This window comes from Dreissena polymorpha, chromosome 4, assembly GCF_020536995.1.
Source record: "Dreissena polymorpha isolate Duluth1 chromosome 4, UMN_Dpol_1.0, whole genome shotgun sequence".
NCBI lineage: Eukaryota > Metazoa > Mollusca > Bivalvia > Myida > Dreissenidae > Dreissena > Dreissena polymorpha.
The window spans coordinates 19,131,987-19,152,527 of record NC_068358.1 but is presented as its reverse complement, the minus strand read 5'-3'; the positions used below and the strand labels follow the sequence as shown (position 1 = coordinate 19,152,527).

Below are 20,541 nucleotides of genomic sequence, written 5' to 3'. Positions count from 1 at the left end.
TTGATAAATTGGACGAAATTTAACCCATTTATGCCTAGTGGACGCTCTCATCCTTCTAAATTGGATCAATTTATTTCCAAAATTAGGAATGCCTAGTATATATTTTTTCTTTATTTAGAATATTTCTTACAGAAATTCCTTTAAGCAAACATCGCAGACCCTGATGAGACGCCGCATCATGCGGGGTCTCATCTGGGTATACTCTGTTTGCCAAGGCCTTTTTTTCTAAACACTAGGCTAAGGATTAAGGTAAACTTGTTTCGAATTCGGGTAAATTCTTTTTGATTGAGTCATTTCTGATAGAAAGTGCGATACTTTCTATTCTTGCAGAACGTCAAAAAAGGGACATGCTGTTGTTATTTTGTCTCAGTTATCTCTATGAAATAAAAAGGATGACAAAAAGTGCACACACATCTCAACCCGTGCGTTAAGAAACACTCTTTACAAATTTGAATGGCTTGTGTTTATTTCAAGCTTGCGATCAATTTTGAAAAATGAGTTGCGTCTTAAATTATGCAATAGCGAACAACTTAAGTGCCTTCAGCGCTTTGATATATGCACGGATTGACTTTGAACTCGGAACTTGACAGTAAGAGCGATTTAGAGATTAGATTTAGAAGAACACGATTTTTTTTGGATAGTACGAGGATAAAACAGAGATGTTAAGTAATGATAGTCGTATTTTCACCATCACAATCAAGCTGTCAACGTGATTTTGTCAAAGTAATGTAGCGTCATTGTCATCGTACTGTCGCGTTATCGTTACGAACTGTCGCGATATCATATTCGTATGTTGGGTTATCGTCCTCGTACTATCGCGATATCGCATTGTTTTCTGTCTTGTTGTGTGATATTTGCGTTGAATGAGTTGTTGTTGTCGCATTGCATTTCGCAAGTTTGTATGAGCATATTCTGAATATCCCATTTTACTAAATTGATTATAATAAAAATATAGCAGTGGAGTTTTACCGACGTATTTGTAAAGTCGAGCCTTATTTAGGATTTTTAATGGTGCTAACCCATTACATTTACATATTCATATTTTGTTTTGTTCTCGTGAAAGTTTTCTTTCAGGGGTGATAACGCTGTCAGCTTGGTTCTGATAGTCCATTAAAAACACATTAACGCCCAGGCTGAGGCAAGTTTAAAATGCTTCTAAAAATTACTCTGTCCGAAATGACGTTCAGGGAGGATAATTGGTGATGCAGTTCTACATTATACAAAGCTATTTATATAAAAAGTATTTCAACCCAGGTGACCTACGACTTAAATGTAAGTGTAACTCTTGATTTTTCACGGGAGCAAATAGCAAATAGGTGTGCCTATCTTAATATTTAGTTACAATATAATTGTGTTCTGCTTTAAGTCCCACATTTCGACAGTTCACAGCGTAGAAAAGTGAAGTATAATACTTGGTAAACACGCTTAACAATTTATCGGTTTAACAAACGATGAATCATAAATGCATTGAAAATAAATGAACAAACATGTATTTGAGCCGTTTGAATATAAATTTAAACTCCTTTTAAATGACACTTCACCAGCTTTGGCTTTATCGAGGTATATGGATGTGTACTTTCTAACTTACTTCGTAAAGGGATATATTTACATAACAAAGAATTTGCATATCAACAACACATGTGCGCTTCTGTATATTTTTGTGTTTTTGTATATGGCATATTGGATCGCGTACCAGCTTTAGTTTGAGAAAATGTCGGTTTTTAAACTTCGGAAGAAAAACGTTAGCTCGAAAAAAGAAAGTAATGGCGATGGTATGACGCATCAGAACCTTCTAGGAATAAGTGACCGTGTAATAGTCCGAAAAGGCTCTCCGAATTTGCCAGAAACTAAATCCAAACCTCGAAGGAATTCGAAGCAGCAATCTAAATCTATTCAACGCTTCGTTGCGGACGTGAACCGAACGGCAGGTGACGTCGCAAGCGATGTGACGTTACTTTGCGTAAGTGTTCAATATATATCTCATTTACGTGATTGTTGATAAGACAATTACATATTTACGTTAGCCGTAAGTGAAATTAATGTAGGTTTCAGTTTAAAGCTACCTATCAGCGTATTTCTTTTGACCTCAATCATTGGCTTCTGTGAGACGGAGATGCTATTTTATCCCCAATTGTGTTTTTAATCGAATTGACAGGTAATCAGTAAGAAATTAATAGACAGACCTTCCACCGGGATTCATCAATTGAATATATGGTTTTTATAATTAAACTACAGTTTGAACAGAGTAGAGCATTGAGTAATGAATTATGTTTCAATTACAGACGCGAATGTTAATGGGATGTTAATGTTCAACACGGGTGTCGTAAATTACCTCATTCCTAAATGATATACCTTTACGAATCACGAGTATAAAAACGTGTCCCCACTTATTCAACGTTGTTATTAAAACATTGACACATGCAATATTCTCGTGCACTGCATCAGACACGAACAAAAATGCGATTGCGCACGTGACAGCTTTATACAGTCATAATGTGACTTAATTACTCTGTGCGTTAATTGAGTCGCGTTCTGAGAAAACTGGGCATGATGCATGTGCGTAAAGTGTCGTCCCAGATTAGCCTGTGCAGTCCGCACAGGCTTATCAGGGACGACACTTTCCTCTTGTATGATATTTTTAGTTTCAAGGAAGACCCTCCTTACCGAAAATCAAGTTTAGGCGGAAAGTGTCGTCCCTGATTAGCCTGTGCAGACACTTTTCGCACATGCATTAAGCCCGGTTTTCTCTCAACAAGGCTGAATTAATGTTTTTTATACGGAAGTTGACGTCTATAAAGGGACTCATCTACTGGCGGTATAATCATAATACGTTGAAAATTAGTTTAAGAATTTTCATCTATTTTAATAAGGGTTTGTTCAAGCGAAAATTATATGGTCCATTTATTGCCAAATGATGATTTGTAAAATATTATGTAGATGATGTAGAAAATAAGGAATTCTTTTTTAGTCTGATTTTTATATCGAATTCGAAATATGTTTAAAACAAACGTAGTATTACGCCAGTTTTTCATACTTTATATGATAAAATAACAGTCTTTGCCGACGGCAGCACTTATGATAAGTTGTGAGAGATTCAACAATATAGTGTGATTATAATATATTTTTGCAAAATTATAATTTATCTTTACATATTAAAATTATTGCTGGTGTTTATGTTAAATTTCTGCTGCATGGTCCATAATTGCACAAGCGTAGTAGATTATTTGCTTACACGTGGTAATAATTAAGATTTGCTTGCCAATTTGTCCATTGGTAAGTTTTCAAATCATTCTCGTTTAAAGTGAGTACTGTGTGTCGGAACATCAATGGAAATGTCGAACCCAAGTATTATAAATATAATATGAATAATATGAGAATAATATGTATATTTGTGTATGAAGACGATGTATTTATGTATAAGTCTGAATAAACTGTCTGTCTGTCTGTCTGTCTGTCTGTCTGTCTGTCTGTCTGTCTGTCTGTCTGTCTGTCTGTCTGTCTGTCTGTCTGTCTGTCTGTCTGTCTGTCTGTCTGTCTGTCTGTCTGTCTGTCTGTCTGTCTGTCTGTCGTCCTGTCCGTCCGTCCGTCCGTCCGTCCGTCCGTCCGTCCGTCCGTCCGTCCGTCCGTCCGTCCGTCCGTCCGTCCGTCCGTCCGTCCGTCCGTCCGTCCGTCTGTCTGTCTGTCTATAAATTTGATAATAAATATGTAAAACTGTTTAGAGGTGATATCACGACTAATTTAGATACACTAATAAATGATTAAAACATTGAAATCAACTGAAATGCCTATATTGATTTTATAACGTAGATAACGTTGACATTTACCAAAAAAATATGTAAATGTGGTCATACATATTTCGAATACCCTGTTGTAATTGAACACAATGCTTTCAAAAGACGAATAACTCAAAAGAGTGATTTGACGACGAATTTAAACGTGCAATTACATGATATTGACAGCCGTTAGGCACTTGTACTATACACTATCGGACGCTTACAGCGCGGAACTACATACATGTAATAAGAAAACAGATTTTGAAGAACAATTTCGACAGTTAAAAGAATAGTATAATTAAATCTGCAGTCGTCAAATGAGTGATCTTTGACAAAAGTCACCGACATAATTTTGGAAAATATTTCAATCGCGACAAAAATCTGCTACTGCAAATGATACTTCAAATGAAGAATACAACATTTTAACAATTAACAATAACTTAAGTACATGTCTGATACACAAATAAATAACGAGTTTACGATGTGTATGAATCTGTTTGATAATATTCCTGATTTAAGTTCGACATTTGAAACTCCCAATAACCCAATTTCAGACACAGAAGCTAATAAAGAAACTATGTGTAAACAAATCACTTTCAATCCAAAGGGTTCTATACGAATATTTTAAGGTATGTATATAACAAAAAATCTTTCAGCTCAAACATTTTTTAATCGCATATTGAACTCAATGTCAAATTTTTACCGAATCGCTATCTTTTAGTGTTGTTCGTTGACGACGCCTTGCTCGTATCGGAATCTAAATACGGGTAACTAAACTCTCTTACAGTCTATATTAATATTGTGAAAAATGAATATAACAGTGAAATATCGCAAAAAATCTAAATATTGAAGTCTTTCGAAAAGGTGATATGGTAGGTGTAAACGATAAATGTTCTTAAAATGACCAAAAAGTCGTTTACTCGTTCAATTACGTAACGGCTTTGTTTACCAGCGGTGTGTCATTCGCTTTAGTTACGAGAACACTAGCGTGAAAAGGATTGCAATCCTTGCATTCAGTAATGTCCTAAATTAAGGTTACCATAGTTCCATTTAATAAAATAATTAACCCATTTGACACTCATATGCTATCAGTGTTAAATTAGTGTTCAAAAGTTTTGGGTAAAACTCAACGCGATACACACACAAGGTGTACACACTACATTTTTAAAATGGGGTCTCCATGTGAACATCGATATGAACACTCTTGCAATGTGTAGTGAATTGGAAAGATTGCCATCGTATATCGGAAGATACAATAGAATGATCAAATACTGTTTAGCGATTAATTGGTTAAACAATAAAATAGTATTTTATATACCACTTACAATGATCAGTAAAATACGACAAATGCAAACAGTTCTCATACAAACTGAGCCTCTGATTGCACGCTTTATACTTCAATCCTCTGGTTTGCATGAAATATGGTTGTATTCCAACCCAATTAAGATATAAACATTCATCTCTAAGCTATGCACTTGACTTTGCGATATCTTTATCAGCAATTGTCGGTCAGGACTAGAATATTCAACGTCTGTTGATGTGCATAGGGAAAAACTTAATTAAAAAAAACAACAACACATTTAAGCTATTTGGATAATCTAAAATATAGAAGTTTATTGACTAAGTAACATTTAACGCACCACAAAATTAATATTGAAATCGGTCGGCATACTTATGTGATATGACAGGATAAAAAATGTATTCTCTCTGCGATCTAAACGATATTGAGGTCGAATTTCATGTTGTCCGTGCGTCCTCATATTTATCCATATTTGGAACTAATATATTAGTATTCTAAAATGTAACTACAACCACACAAGTATCCTTAAACATAGTCACTTTATGCAAAGCCTAAATAAAACAACTGTATAACAATTGACAAATACATGTCATGAAGCGTTGAAATTAAGCAAAAGTAATAAAATATCAACACACTAAACATATTTTAGCAGGATTCGAACCACTGTGACACAATCTTAATCACTATTACCCCGGGACATTTGTCTGATTCTTGTTTAAAATTTAATTTGATAACTGAAAATGAAATCGAGTCGAGCGCCTCCATGTATTAATGAGTGATAAATCAATCCACTACAAACATGTTTTGTATAGTTAAAGTATTTGAAACATTTGATAATTTATACAAAGGACAAGCTTCGAAAATATTTTTTTTTATTATAATTATTTTTAATGTGTTAATCGCAGCAGAACTGATGAACCTTCGTATGTCAATTTCATTTCCACTACAGCTTATTAATCTGGTTATGTTAAAAATAGTATCCCGACTTCTATGAAAAGTGGACCAGTTTACGGACTGCATTAATAAGAATCTTTTTTTTTTTAAATTCCCATCCGAAGGCAGTTCTGATGCATATAGATCGCGCATTTTCCACCCGTCTGTTTGTCCGTCCGTCTTTCCAGCTTCGTGTGTGTTGTTCAAATTGAAACTTCTAAAAGAGATTAAAATGATACGTACTTCGTGAAATGATAGAGGGTTTTGAGAAGAAGCAGGAAGTGGACAGGCAGAGTGCAAGGACCATATCTTTTTATTCAATAGTTTCGGAGTTATTGCCCATATGTCACAGGGTAAGAAAATTGTGCGGCCAGTCCGGGACTCGAACCAGGGACACCTCGCGAACAGGGCGAGTGCTCTCCCGACTGAGCTAACCAGGCCGCCACACAATTTCTCCCCTAACGTAACCAGACCGTGACATACACCTACCAGTTGAATATGTATTCGTCCTCGAATGCAGGGATTCGGGGTGATATATAATTAACCACGGGCCTCCGTAGGAGTATAACCAGGTAATTCACGGCCCCACGTTGGGCGCCAAATGTCACAGTGTGAGAAAATCGTGCGGCCCGTCTGGGACTCGAACCCGGGACACCTCGCTAACAGGTAGAGTGCTCTCCCGACTGAGCTAACCAGGCCGCCACACAACTTCTGTCCTAACGTGACCAAGTTCAGACCGTGACACTTACATTAATAATTATTTATGCAGAGCGTAACCCCATTACGAGTGGAGAGATTAAAAGCAAACAAACACATAATAATGATAAAGGATGTAAGGTAGGCTTTTGTACACGTTAGAACCTTTAAAGCGGGTATGCACGATTTTGTCAAATATGTATGAATTTATGTAAAATGTGTAAAAAAAAAACTTATTATACATATATTTCAATAAAAATTAAAATAAACGTTAAGAAGAACATGTGTCGAAAAATGCGAAATAAGCCAGATATTTAATTCTGAAATCGAAAATGTCTGTACAGTCGAATTCGCCAGCATGTATATCATGCATGTACGATGTGGATCTAAATTTAGTTTTACGGATCATTTTAACATATTTTATCAATATATTACACTTTAACACATATAACAATCGTGCATACCCGCTTTAACGAATAGCCGCTAGTCAGCGCAAACGCATTCAATAAGGTCAAAATATCTCTGCGGACGCGTTAGAAAACTTGAAAACCAACATTCTATAGTATATCGACAATATGGACAAGGAGTGCTTCAATATTTTTGTTGTTGTCTATTCTACTCTTTGCAAAGTTTAAAAAACTGTAAGCATATTGTTTATAATTTGACTTGACTTTATGGTGATCTCCTTCAGTGTATAAAAGAAAGAGCAAATGTCACTGTGACTCGTTTACTTTGATTACGGACTGGTTGTTACTGGTTGTTTCTTTGATTATGGACAGGTTGTGCTTTGATGCCGAGATGAAAGATAAGGACGTGAATAGCAGATCAATTATCTGTTTCTTTTAAAACGACTTCACGAGGACCACTGATGTATGTTTCCGTGAAAAAGCAATAATTAGCATTCAACTTGAAGACTCCATAACGTCCCATAATCCTATGTTTTATTGAAGTTCACATTGTACAGCGATACTTTTGATTGACTGAAGATTGCTGTTGCTGCTATGATATTTGGTTGAACGTGTATGTTTCAGTTCATGCATTTACACGATACAATTATTGAGTGTTTTTAGATAAAGGATGAGTCTGATGTTCTCATTCACGTAATCTTATAGACACGCGCACATACGTTCGTTTTCACAGATATACCCCCCAATAAAAAAGCACACGCACACTTAACACGCAACCTGCAATACATGTACAACAGTCATAATTCGCGTGCACACGTGCTCGACACCTTATCAAGCGTATTAATTAAAAAAAAACAACAACAAACAATTACAACTAAAAAACAATAACACCTAATAACTAATAAACAGCACACAACGTGGTATAGTTCATCTTTGATCATCTTCTCAACATTCTAAATCACATATTCCGTATAGTACCTATTACATAATCAATGTTAACGTATCTGACTCCCTTAAACTATCACAGATACAATAGTAATTTCCCATTACCGAATACAGAGCACACGTACATTCACAACCGTGTTTGATTCTATTTTATTTATTGGAAGATTTTGTAGTCATGTTAAAATGTTGAAACTAGCTTACAGATTTCGATGGTGTATAAGTGGAGCCTTTTTAAACTGTATTTATTGGTATCTAACGGTCTGATTTATTCTGCATATTTCAGGCCGCTGCAAAGGGGAATCTCGAGGAGTTTCAACGTCTCTACGAGAACGATCCCTCGCGGCTGAGCGTCCGAGATGGCAAGGGTCTATGCCCCATACACAAGGCGGCGGAGTTCGGACGACTCAATATCCTGCAGTTCATCGTTGATCAGGCCGGAGGTAGGGGTCCAAAAAAAGGGGCTCGACATTCCATTGATTACTTCGGTACATCTTAGAAATTAAGACGGATACAGTTTTCGTCGTTGTAATAAGTTTTGTTTTTATCACTCCTGGTAACGTGACGTGGTTTGAATCCTACCTACCAAACTAAAAAGCGTTGTCAATAGCTCCGTAAAAAACGATGCAGTAAATCTTTACTTTTGAAATTGAAAATAGCGCTTAGGGTACAAATTTTATAATTATATTTAACCTCAGGAAAATATTGTTTTTACATGTACTTTACATGTACATTCATTAAAACTGGAATAAAGTAAAAATATCTACCTCGCCATGGCTATAGTGCTACACATTGTTTCATCAAAAGCACTATATTTCGATTCCAGATATTGTTCAATATTAGACTAACACCTACATTATGACAATGAGCAGAGTTGTTGTCCCATGCTCTCACAAACAATCTCATCCATCAAAAGAAATCCTTCGAGATCTGGAAGGACGTTATTTTTTATTTAAGTATTATATAATGCAAACTGGTATCATTTTCTTTTATATTTAACAAATAGTGTATAAGATTAGGTACATAATACAAAACTTATGACTTCAATTAAAAAGTAAAAATAACAACGGGTAACTATGTGTTCCACGTGTCTCGGCTTGCATCACATGGTTGGTTATAACGGCAGGATTTGATCCAGCTTTGCTGGTTCCAGTCAGTTCTCTGCGCGGAGGTTGACATTGTGTGGTAGGTAGATCCAGTCGACTTAAAGCCGAAATGCACAACACATGTATCAAATACTGATTTTTTTTACCGTAAGTTTGTTTAGCGTTTTACTTTTGCGTATATTTGTGCGAAATTATGTTACGGTCTGCCAGGGTTAGTCACGTTATCAATATGCATGTGGTCGTTATATACCAACGCACGTCGTCAACAGTTGACACTTCTAAAGTTCAAAAAAAGGTAATGCTGTTTTTTTTTTACCATCAACTGGATAAGTAATTTACACCACTCTGCTATCATTTTGTCTGCCACGATCACATTTGGTCGACTAAGTTAAAGTAATACCCATGTGTGCTGAGTTAAAATAACTGGTGTTATTATTTCGAAATCATGTATTGCGATTATGAAGTATGAACATTTTCTAAACGTTCGGCTGCAGCGAAGACTTACATGTATACACTTCATGTGAAGAACACACCAGTGCACGATTTTTTCCAAATATCTTGAAAATAATGTTATGTGGGAGAATTATTTTATTCTATATTTGTTTCTATTCCTTTGCTTGAATTTCAAATCTCATGCTTATAGAGACCTGCTTGAGTCCGTTTTTTGTGAAGAACCGAAATTCTCTATCTGATGAAATTTCTCGCAATCGTCCCGGACTAGAAATCGCACTCAAGACGCCCCATGTCTTAAAGCAGACACAATATTTAAAAACAGAGGTATACCAACTATTCCCCTACATTTCAGATCTGAACATGCCGGACAAGCTGCTTAACACGCCTCTGCACGTGTCGGTACGCACAGAGCAGGTCGGCTCCATCCAGTTCCTGTTGGATCATGGGGCCGACCCCACTGTCGCCAACGACGACCAAATGGCTCCCCTTCACCTAGCTGTCGACATTAACGCGAAGAAATCACTCAAGGTAAGGAAACAGAAGTGGCGTTTGCTATATAAAATTGAAAATTTGTCAACAGTTTAACATATACAAATTTAAGATATTTGTGTACACTGAAATGACCGTTCTGTGTAAACATAGCCCCTGTACCTTTTACCTGCAAAACACAGGTTTGGATGTTGACAATTTAAAAAAAAAGAAAATAATTCACGTTAAAAATATTTGTAAGGACTTTATATTTATAATCAATATAATTTTCCTAGATTGAGTATGCAAGGTGGCGTAGTTACGCTATTGTGCACGGCAGGTAAAGTTACGATATTGTGCACGGGTAAAGTTACGCTATTGTGCACGGGTAAAGTTACGCTATTATGTACGGGTAAAGTTACGCTATTGTGCACGGGTAGTCTGAGTGTAAGTCATTCAGGTCAAAACGGTTTGAAAATAAAAAATAAATCAGAACGATATGTGATAATGTTTTGTTTATCAAAAGGTAAATTATTTTCAAAATGTAATGATTTTACTGATACAAATGTTTATTATTATAGTGTTTTTACATTTAATCAGATAATTTCCAAATTGATATACGCCAAAAACAATTCGAATTTCTTAATTTCAAATACTATCAGTACGCGTTTGTTCATATTGTGAGAATTGAAATAATTCATATGAATAATTTCACCGTTGTGTCTTTCTTCGAACAGGCGCTGCTGTCACATGCCAAGGTGGACCCCAACTTGAAGGGAGAGAAGGGAATGAATGCGCTACATTACTGCGCGTACAAAGACAGAGCTGAGTGTGCAAAGATTCTCGTAAGTTAAGGGTTTATCTGGCTAATAATTGATCGCATCCACTTGCATAATGTCAAGAATTGTTTTCTGAAATTGTTTTCTGAAATATTCTTTTTATTTGTTTTTTAAAATGCATTGTAAAGAAAAAAACATCATTTTTTAATATATTTAATTGTCTTAAATAGTAAAACCGCTACATATACTAATCATCATTCAACGACGTTTATGTTTCATGTTTTAGTTAGAGAATGGCGCGAAACCCTGCCAGAAGTGCGACAACGGCTTCTTCCCCATTAATATCGCGGGCAAGTGCGCAGCCGCGAAAACTCTCGAGATTCTCATTCAGCACGGTAAGTGCAAATTGGTCAGACAGTTAACGAGTCGTGTCACCATCCAATTCGGTTATGTCTCGCCTACGCATTTTATAAATGGCAACGTGTTTATTGAATACATTACATTTTTAAACATTGTATCAGCTATCTGGCTGATAAAATAACTTGTTTTCGTGAATGTTCAATCCTTTGAGAATAGTCGGTTAAATGTTTCACGCTTCTGTTTTACTGATGTAGCGATAGTAAAATGTTGATTTGGTCTTACATAGAAATGTTCCATACATGACAATTCTGCATTTAAAGGGTTGTGTATTGCAAACGTTATGGAACACTGTTCTCTATACCATAACAATTACTAGATGTTTGCCATTAATAGAATTCATTATGTTATCTAATGACTCTTCTGTCTACTTGAAAAATGTTCAAATCCTCATGGACTTATTTTACGCGATGTCATTAATTAATGGATGTAGTTGTACATTATGTTCCTGGAAGAGATAATTGGTAAAATCACGATCCCCGTTTACATAAATTTGCTCTTACATTGTAGTTTGGCCATGAATACGATTTTTTTAACTATTATCGTTTATTTCAAGCGCGCATTTGTTTGACCTTGATCAATCCCACTTTGGGTTTTTTTCATCAAAGGGGCCTTTTCACGCTTTGGTAAATTGATAAAAATTGAAAAACAATTGTTTCAGATTCACAAATTTTCCTTGAAGTCCTCCAATGGTATTTGTGAGGAAACAGTAATACTAAACATTTACCATGCTCTAAAATACGGTGGCATAGAGGTGACATTCACTTCTCTTTTTTTAAATTGCTCTCCTTTTTAGCATAGGTGCAACGCACCTGTGGTTAAGGTATATACGACATTTCGAAAACCCACATCGATCGGTTGACCATTATGAAGCCTTACCTGATCAAAAATCAGACGAAATATCTATTTAATTTAGTATATGGTAATTCTTACCAATTTTTTGTTTGAAACGTTTTTCTTACGTTTTCTTCCAAGAATATTGCTTACACCGTTTTAAATGAATTTTTTTAAGACCGTTTTACGTGAAAAAACCTTTTAGAAACTAAAACAAATTTCGTTCGTAAAACAATTCTGTTCTTGTTGATAGTGACCTCACACCTAATTTCTTTTTCCTTTGTTTACTGTTCTGTGAGAGGTCAAATGTTTACATAACTGAATTCATAAGGCCCTGGTTTAAGGATATGTAACATTTCATAGGTTAATTATAAATAGAAATTAAAACATATTCTCAGCAGGAAGTGGGGCATATATAAAGCACTTTTATTCTTTGAAAATGTGTCAAAAAATGGAGGAGTACGATGAATGTTTTCTGATTTATGACATGGATTCTGACCTGCATTTCTATGGATTTGATGAAGTAGAGTTTGAAAGTAATAGAGATGTGTTAATTGAAGTCAAAATGATTTACTTTGAGCCAGAAATTAATGTTACGAGTAGAGCTAACAGTTTAAATGTGGCATCGGATTTAATGGATTCGCGCGAATTCTGGACGAGTGTTGTGTCTGTAAACTATTAAATGGAAAGCTGTAAATGTATCAAGACGGAAAAAAAACGGATGGTTGCATAATGGTATGCGTGAAATAACGTAATTCTATGTATTTATTTTCATAGTTATGTCATTTTGAAACCATTCACGTTCGTCACTATTTGGAATTCCCGTTTCTAAAAATAGAACATTTTGGTAACAAGGGGGGCGACTCGTGATGTCAGCAATCGTTAAGGTTACAATATACTAAATAATCGAGTCATGAAGGGCTGTACTTTCTAAACAAATCACCATATTTTCCTCAAAGGCATGTAATACACTTTAGACTGTTTTTCTGGTTTTATCGTTTGGAGATATTGATAGGGTAAGCATAAGTGTTCACTACTAAATCCCTGAAATAGGATAAAGTTGGAGATTAAAGTAAAAAATGGCACTGCAAAAGGTTACAATCCACTAGAAAACGGCCGAAAAAAAGGCGCAAAAACAGTCGATTTTGATTTGAGTCGAATTCTTTTTTGGTTTGAAAATGACAAATCTTTTTTATTGCTTAAAACGATTCAGCTAAGAATGCCCGTCAAGAAAAGGTATGGTTATGGGGGTCTCTATGTGCAAAATGTTGTATTTATTTTCGCTCAAAGTTGTCGCTTTTACATCGAAACATATAAGGAAACTATTTAGTATATTTTGACCTAAACATTTACTTCAGCAGCAACTTCCCTGTATCTTGCAACTATGCTTTCAGCGCCATCGGCGCTCTCGTTTTTCTATCTCGTGGCCACGAGCTAGCTATGGCGTGGCCACGAGATAGAAAAAAGAGGAGTGCAAAACTAAATAAAAGCGGAGTGCAATTAAAAAGGAGCGGTGCGGTAAATAAAGGCAGAGTGCATTAAACAAAAGATGAGAGAATTTTTCGCTATCTCGAGATATATATAGCTGGTCAAAGCAGGCAACGCTCTGATATAACGTAACATGCTACTATTAGTACTACTATTACTACTACTACTACTGCAGCTGTTGTTGTTGCTGCTGTTACTACTACTACTACTACTGCTTCTACGACTACTACTTCTACTACTACTACTACTACTACTACTACTACTACTACTACTACTACTACTACTACAACTACTACTACTACTACTACTACTACTACTACTACTAGTACTTCTACAACTACTACTACTTCTACTACTACTACTACTACTACTACTACTACTACTACTACTACTACTACTACTACTACTACTACTACTACTACTACTACTACGACTACTACTTCTACTATTACTTCTACTACTACCACCACTACTACTACTACTACTATTTCTTCTATCGCTACTGCTGTTACTGCTCCTCCTCCTCTTCCTACTACTACTACTGCTACTGCTGCTGTTGCTAGTAGTAGCAGTAGTAGTAGTAGTAGTAGTAGTAGTAGAAGTAGTAGTAGTAGTAGTAGTAGAAGTAGTAGTAGTAGTAGTAGTAGTAGTAGTCGTCGTAGTCGTCATAGTAGAAGTAGTCGTCGTCGTCCGTCGGTCGTCAGTCGGTCGTCGGTCGGTCTTCCGTCGGTCGTCCATAGTCCGTCCTCCGGTCGTGGTCCGTCGGTCGTCCGTCGGTCGTCCGTCGGTCGTGGTCCGTCTGTCGTCTGTCAGTCGTCCATTCGGCGTCGTCCGTCGGTCGTCCCTCGTCAAAACATCGGTCGTCCGTCGGTTGTCCATCGTCCGTCCTCCGGTCGTTGTCCGTCGGTCTTCCGTCGGTCTTCCGTCGGTCGTCCGTCGGTCGTCCATCCGGCGTCGTCCGTCGATCGCTCGTCCCTAGTCCAAACATGGGTCGTCCGTTGGTCGCCCATCAGTCGTCCCTCGGTCGTCCGTCGGTCGTCGTCCATCGTCCGTCGGTCGGTCGTCCGTTGTTCGTCCGTCGTCGTCCGTCTTCGTCGTCGTCGAAGTGGTAGTCGCAGTAGTTGTAGTAGTAGTAAAAAAAAAGTAGTAGTAGTAGTAGTAGTAGTAGTAGTAGTAGTAGTAGTAGTAGTAGTAGTAGTAGTAGTAGTAGTAGTAGTAGAAGTAGTAGTAGGAGTACTTCCTTTATTTACTGCACCGCTCTTTTTTTAATTGCACTCCTCTTTTATTTAGTTTTGCACTCCTCTTTTTTCTATCTCGTGGCCACGACATAGCTATCTCGAGATCCCGACTTAGCTTACTCGTGGCCACGAGATAGAAAAAAGAGGAGTGCAAATTAAAAAAAAGAGGAGTGAATAACGACACAGCTATCTCGAGATCCCGACTTAGCTAACTCGTGGCCACGAGATAGAAAAAAGAGTCGTGCAATTTAAAAAAGAGGATTGAATGTCACCTCTATGTCACCGTACTAAAAGATCCATTATGTGCATCTTTTGACAATTTAAAATCCTGAAAATTATAAAGCGTTGCAACGCGAAACAATTGAATAATTTGGAGAATTATGTTGTTGTCGTTGTATTTTTTAATACTACGAGGATTGCATATGTAAAGTAAAAAATAGAAAATCATGTTATGAGAGTGGATAGTCTAATGGATAGAGTGGTAGACTTTTGCTCCATGGCTCCAGGGGTCAGTGGTTCGAGCCCCGCTGAGGGTTACTTTTTTTCAATTCTTTAATTGTATTCTAGTTTTTTTACTGGAGATTTTTAGACCCAATGTTAACATTTATCAATATAAAGCATTTAATGACCAACTTCAATTCATGACAAAATCTGTGAAAAGGCCCCTTTAAGAATGGTTATAATGTTATTTACCATCGGCGGAATCTACGTTTGCTAAAATAAGCTACACGTAAATAATACTATTATATGTATGACGAGGTTGTTAATAACAAACCTGGGATTTTTTTTGGTTTCCATTCAGTGGAGAAGCTGGGCTACAAGCGCGAGGACATTCTGACGTTCACGGACAAGGAGAACAACATGCCGCTACACGGTGCCGTCAACAGCGGCGATCTCAAGGTGACCATCCTCGTCCGAGAGCATAGAGTATCAGCGATGACATTTGTTTTCATATAGACTTAATATAATCTAACAAAGAGCCTCGTTCATGAGGACCATTGAACGTCCCTTACATTCCTTAGAATAACGAAACATTTCTTGTATTGTTTTCGTATTGCAAAGTTTAATTCTATACGTATGACGGTACATTTATTGTAAATGGTTCCCCGTTCGGAATTTAAAAATAAATAGTTGACATTTGACTGTCACGACGAAAACTCTCACATGTATATCAAAAACATCAAATGTGTTTGACATATATTGATTCTTTGTGTCATTCCCTCTAAGGCATGCATATATTATTAACTCCACAATGTTTGTTTTTCTTGTCCACAGGCGGTGCAGGTTTGCCTGTCGGCAGGAGCTCCCGTGGACGCCAAACAGGTATCGGCGACGACCGAATAATTATGTCCGTCTGGTATCGTAAATATAATAAAAGCGTGCACCTGCGTCAAGTGTTATCCCTGTACAATGACTCGGGCTGATCTTGGCGATGCGACTACGAACTCTTTTGACAATATGGTCTGAACTCATATATCGCTTATTGCGATTTCCCTTTCCTTTGGTGTGCATTTATTTCCAAGTGTTCTATAATAATATAGAGTGTATACTATTTAAGTCATTAATTTTCGAAGTCGTCAAGTGAGGAGGGCGCTTTCAAGATTATCGGTCGAGTATGATGATAATACTACTAATAATAAAGATTAACAAAAAATAAGAATGAAAATAATAACTATTGACATTAGTAGCATACTAGATGTTATAATATCGTTGTTTGGTGCCGGTAGGAGGACAGCTCGACGCCGCTGCACTTCGCGGCGGCTCAGGGGAGCGTGGACATGGTGCGGCTGATGCACGAGGTGCAGCCGGAGCGCTTCAAAGCCGCCCTCCACATGCAAGACGTTCTGCGCATGACGCCGCTCCATCGCGCTGCCCTGTTCGACCACGTGGCCGTCGTTAAACTCCTCCTCGAGCACGTGAGTAAAGGGCGAGGGCTAACAATCACTATACATATATTTGTGTGATTAGCTTCCCCTTAGCACCTGAAACCCATGTTCATGTATTTATATCTAATAAGTGAACTAGTTGCATGACAGCACAGTCCGAAACCATAAGACTTCGTTCTTTCCACTCCAGGGATCAGACATCGATGCCAGAGACACACACGAGCGCACACCTCTGATCCTAGCCTCTACGAAGGGCGGCTGGCGGACGGTGCACCTGCTTCTCGAATCAGGCGCCGACATCAACCTCAAAGACAAGGAGAACCGAAACTTTCTGCATCTCGCTATAAAGAACGGGGTGCCTATAAATAACTTCGGCTGCGCAATCATCAAGGTAAGCAACGGCACTGTTTAAGAGATAAAATGATATGCTTAACCCATTTATGCCTAGTGGACTCCCCCATCCTTTTAAATTTGATCAATTTATTTCCAAAAGTAGGGATGATTAGTATATTTATTTCTATATTTAGAAAATTCCTTACAGAAGTTCCTTTGAGCAAACAGCGCAGACCCTGATGAGACGCCGCATCATGCGGCGTCTCATCTGGGTCTACGCTGTTTGACAATGCCTATTTTCTAGACGCTTGACATAAATGGGTTAATGTACTAGCGATCCGGGTCAATCTTTGCAGTCTGCGGAGGCTCATTCGGGACGGAACTTTCCGCCTATAGAAGATTTATTGGTACCTTACGCAGAATCATTAAGGCCTATTTCCCTTTTAGATTCATTTAATTTTCCTTGTGTAAACTCGTTATGTTCGTTAAAACCGAAATGCGTACCTGTGACATCTTTTATTTGAATTTAGGTTCTTTAGAATAGATTATAATTGTACTTTTCAGCAGCTTCTCACATAGAAGTTTATCAATAAAAAAAGTGTTGTTAAAATATACAGCAAGTAAAAAATGAAGAAAAGAAACTTTGTAATACACCAAGATTGCGTCCATTTTACTTTTTTTTTGTTCGCAGCATGATAACGCTATACTAATCACACGTACGGTATGTAGTATATTATGGCGTCTTAGATGTCTCGTTAACGGGCATCTTTGTTCTCTTGTATATTATTTGGAGCATGCCATTTCAACATTAAAATTAATGCCACTTGATTTTTATTAATTCTTATATAGTTAGCTCTTCGTGTATATCGACCATTCAAAAAGCCTTGCAAAAATTATATTGCCTCTCTGATAATGATATATAATTAATTATTTATTGATTTGTCAACATAATAAACATTTCATTGCAGTTATTTGCTTGTTGGCATTATTCGTATAACGGTTTAATTATGAAGAGTTATTACTACTCGTCAAGATAAAGTAATTGTGACAAATCGATTTGCCAGTACGTGTGCGTTGACAACATGTTGATCTGATAAAGAAAAGGGTAAATTAAAATGTACCACTATTGTTAAGACCATTTTGATCTGTGTCGGTAAATATTACCCTTAATTGATAGCACTATTAAAAGTACTTTGTAGGAACATAAGACAGATGTAAAAAAAGCATTACATTTTTTACATGTGAGAAAATATAGTTCATTCTTCGCACATATATGTACTTTCATATTATTACTTGTTTAACGTGTGTCATCGCGACCAATATTTGAAATTAAAATATGTTATCCTTAGATTCTCAGGCACTCCCAGTCGAAAGATATAAACTAACATATAATTCTATAATGTTTTCAGGGTGTAAAGAATCTACTGAACGAGAAGGACGACCTGGGCTGCACGCCGTTACACTACGCCTCTAAGGAGGGGCACCTGGTTGCCATTGACGACCTGATATCGCTGGGAGCCGTCATCAACGCCAAGGATAACGAGAAGAAGTCACCTCTACACTTTGCCGCAAGGTAGTGTGGTTCGCTTGTATGTGTAATGCCTTAACAAGTTGAACTTTGAAAATATCCTTGTTTATAGAGTGCTTTTTTCAAACTTGGATATTATATGGTCGTTTTGATGACGATGGTGATGATAATTATGATAATCATTTGTCGCTGGAGGTGGTAGTTATCACTTTTCTTGCTACTTCTGCGAATCATTTTCATGATGGTGCTGATGCTGGTGATAATAATAATAATAATAATAATAATAATAATAATAATAATAATAATAATATAATTATAATAATAATGATTTTGTCACCCAGGTACGGCCGCTACAACACGTGTCGCCGGCTCCTCGACTCCCCAATGGGACCCAATATCATCAACGAGACCGACGGCGACGGCTTGTCGGCGCTGCACTTCGCCGCCGAGAACGGCCACACCAAGATCATTCACCTTCTTATGCAGAAGGGGGCCTATGTGACACGGTGCGTAATCTGTGTGCGACCTCAATGGATACTGGCAATATGTCTGTATATCGTTCTTTTCGGCGTCGCTGTCTGAAATGTGTCTTGACAAAGATGTCTTGTGACTAGTATATGCAGCTCGAAAGTTGAATGCCAGTCGAATTGCGTAACATGTTTACGTTTTAGGGAAAGCAAACTATCAACAACGGATGAATGAAAACTTATCACTTATGCCTCACTTTAAATATTACAATTCAGTTGAAGACATATCATCGACATATATATCGACACATATTATAAGTGGAAATTATACACATATAAAACTGATCATATCTAATCAGAATTATAATGGGTGATCAGAATGTTGATTTCAATCATAGAAAGAAATATATATTATACAAAACTTACATAACCAACACGATATATGCATAGAAATTTCAAGGATGAAATACACTTGATTGGATGTTGGTTATTACGTAATGATATTCTCTGCGCGTGACATTTGCATATTAATAATTTTTATGGCATATTGTTGACAGAAAAATGGTAGATTAAAAAAATGTAACCCGGAGCATGCCATTTCAGCATTAAGACGTAAAAAGATCATAACATGCTTGACCGAGATTATATTGCATACTATTATTATGTATAAATGGTGTTGAAACTGTATTTCAACACCGTGAATTCAAGCTGGTGATTAAAAACAAATCAAAGCGCCGAAAGCACACCATTTGTTCGCTATTGTTAAAACTTTGTAGGACTTTAATTTAAACCAAACTTCGGTATATAAAACCAAAGTACGTTCGCTTTATGGTTAACATTACAGTACGTTGAAGTAGTACATATATATGTCGAAACGAAACGCACTTTGGTTTTCCCTACCGCATTATCATTTCGGAAGTTCCATTAATAAAACCATACTATTCATCATCTTAGTCATCATCGTGGGTTATTTGAAAACATTAAAAAACCTACAAGTAATAATTCGATTCTAGTACAGCTTTATACTGAATATCCTATCATGACTATTAATGTGTACGTAGTGTTTTTATGAAGCTCTGCATATAATCGTCAGTCACGGTTGTTCCATTGATTATTGTTCAAATCTTCAATAAACGATGTCAGTCCCATACATAAACTAACAGTAAACTATTTTGAAACAGCAGGAAATGGATGAATATATATATTATTGAAATATCAATCACATTTGGTCTTCGTTTGTGCATACTTTATGCATGCCATTGAAGTAGAAAGATTCAACTCTTTGAATGTATATGTATGTACTATCAAGGCAATTGCCAACTAATATTCAAGTGAAATTCCTTTAATACTAACACTACTTATATATTAACTGCACAAAAGGAAGATATAGTCGTTTACATATGAACTTATTATAAATATTTCTGTAAATAAATATAAAGGTAGTATACTGTTGGTATATATATTCCGAAACCAGCCGAAATAGCGTCTGCTTA

At 36.8% G+C, this 20,541-nt stretch overlaps 1 protein-coding gene across 1 annotated transcript in view; it reads left to right on the top strand.

Moving 5' to 3' along the window:
- Nucleotides 1-1,488: 1,488 nt before the first annotated feature.
- Nucleotides 1,489-20,541, top strand: part of LOC127880084 (transient receptor potential cation channel subfamily A member 1-like) — a 39,973-nt gene continuing 20,920 nt past the window's right edge. The window contains exons 1-11 of the mRNA XM_052427312.1: nt 1,489-1,960; nt 8,338-8,494; nt 9,963-10,138; nt 10,816-10,923; nt 11,144-11,252; nt 15,637-15,734; nt 16,110-16,157; nt 16,562-16,750; nt 16,911-17,111; nt 18,463-18,626; nt 18,923-19,087. Coding sequence (XP_052283272.1) covers nt 1,712-1,960; nt 8,338-8,494; nt 9,963-10,138; nt 10,816-10,923; nt 11,144-11,252; nt 15,637-15,734; nt 16,110-16,157; nt 16,562-16,750; nt 16,911-17,111; nt 18,463-18,626; nt 18,923-19,087 — 1,664 coding nt within the window. The 5' untranslated portion in view covers nt 1,489-1,711. The remainder of the gene's footprint in view (nt 1,961-8,337; nt 8,495-9,962; nt 10,139-10,815; nt 10,924-11,143; nt 11,253-15,636; nt 15,735-16,109; nt 16,158-16,561; nt 16,751-16,910; nt 17,112-18,462; nt 18,627-18,922; nt 19,088-20,541) is intronic.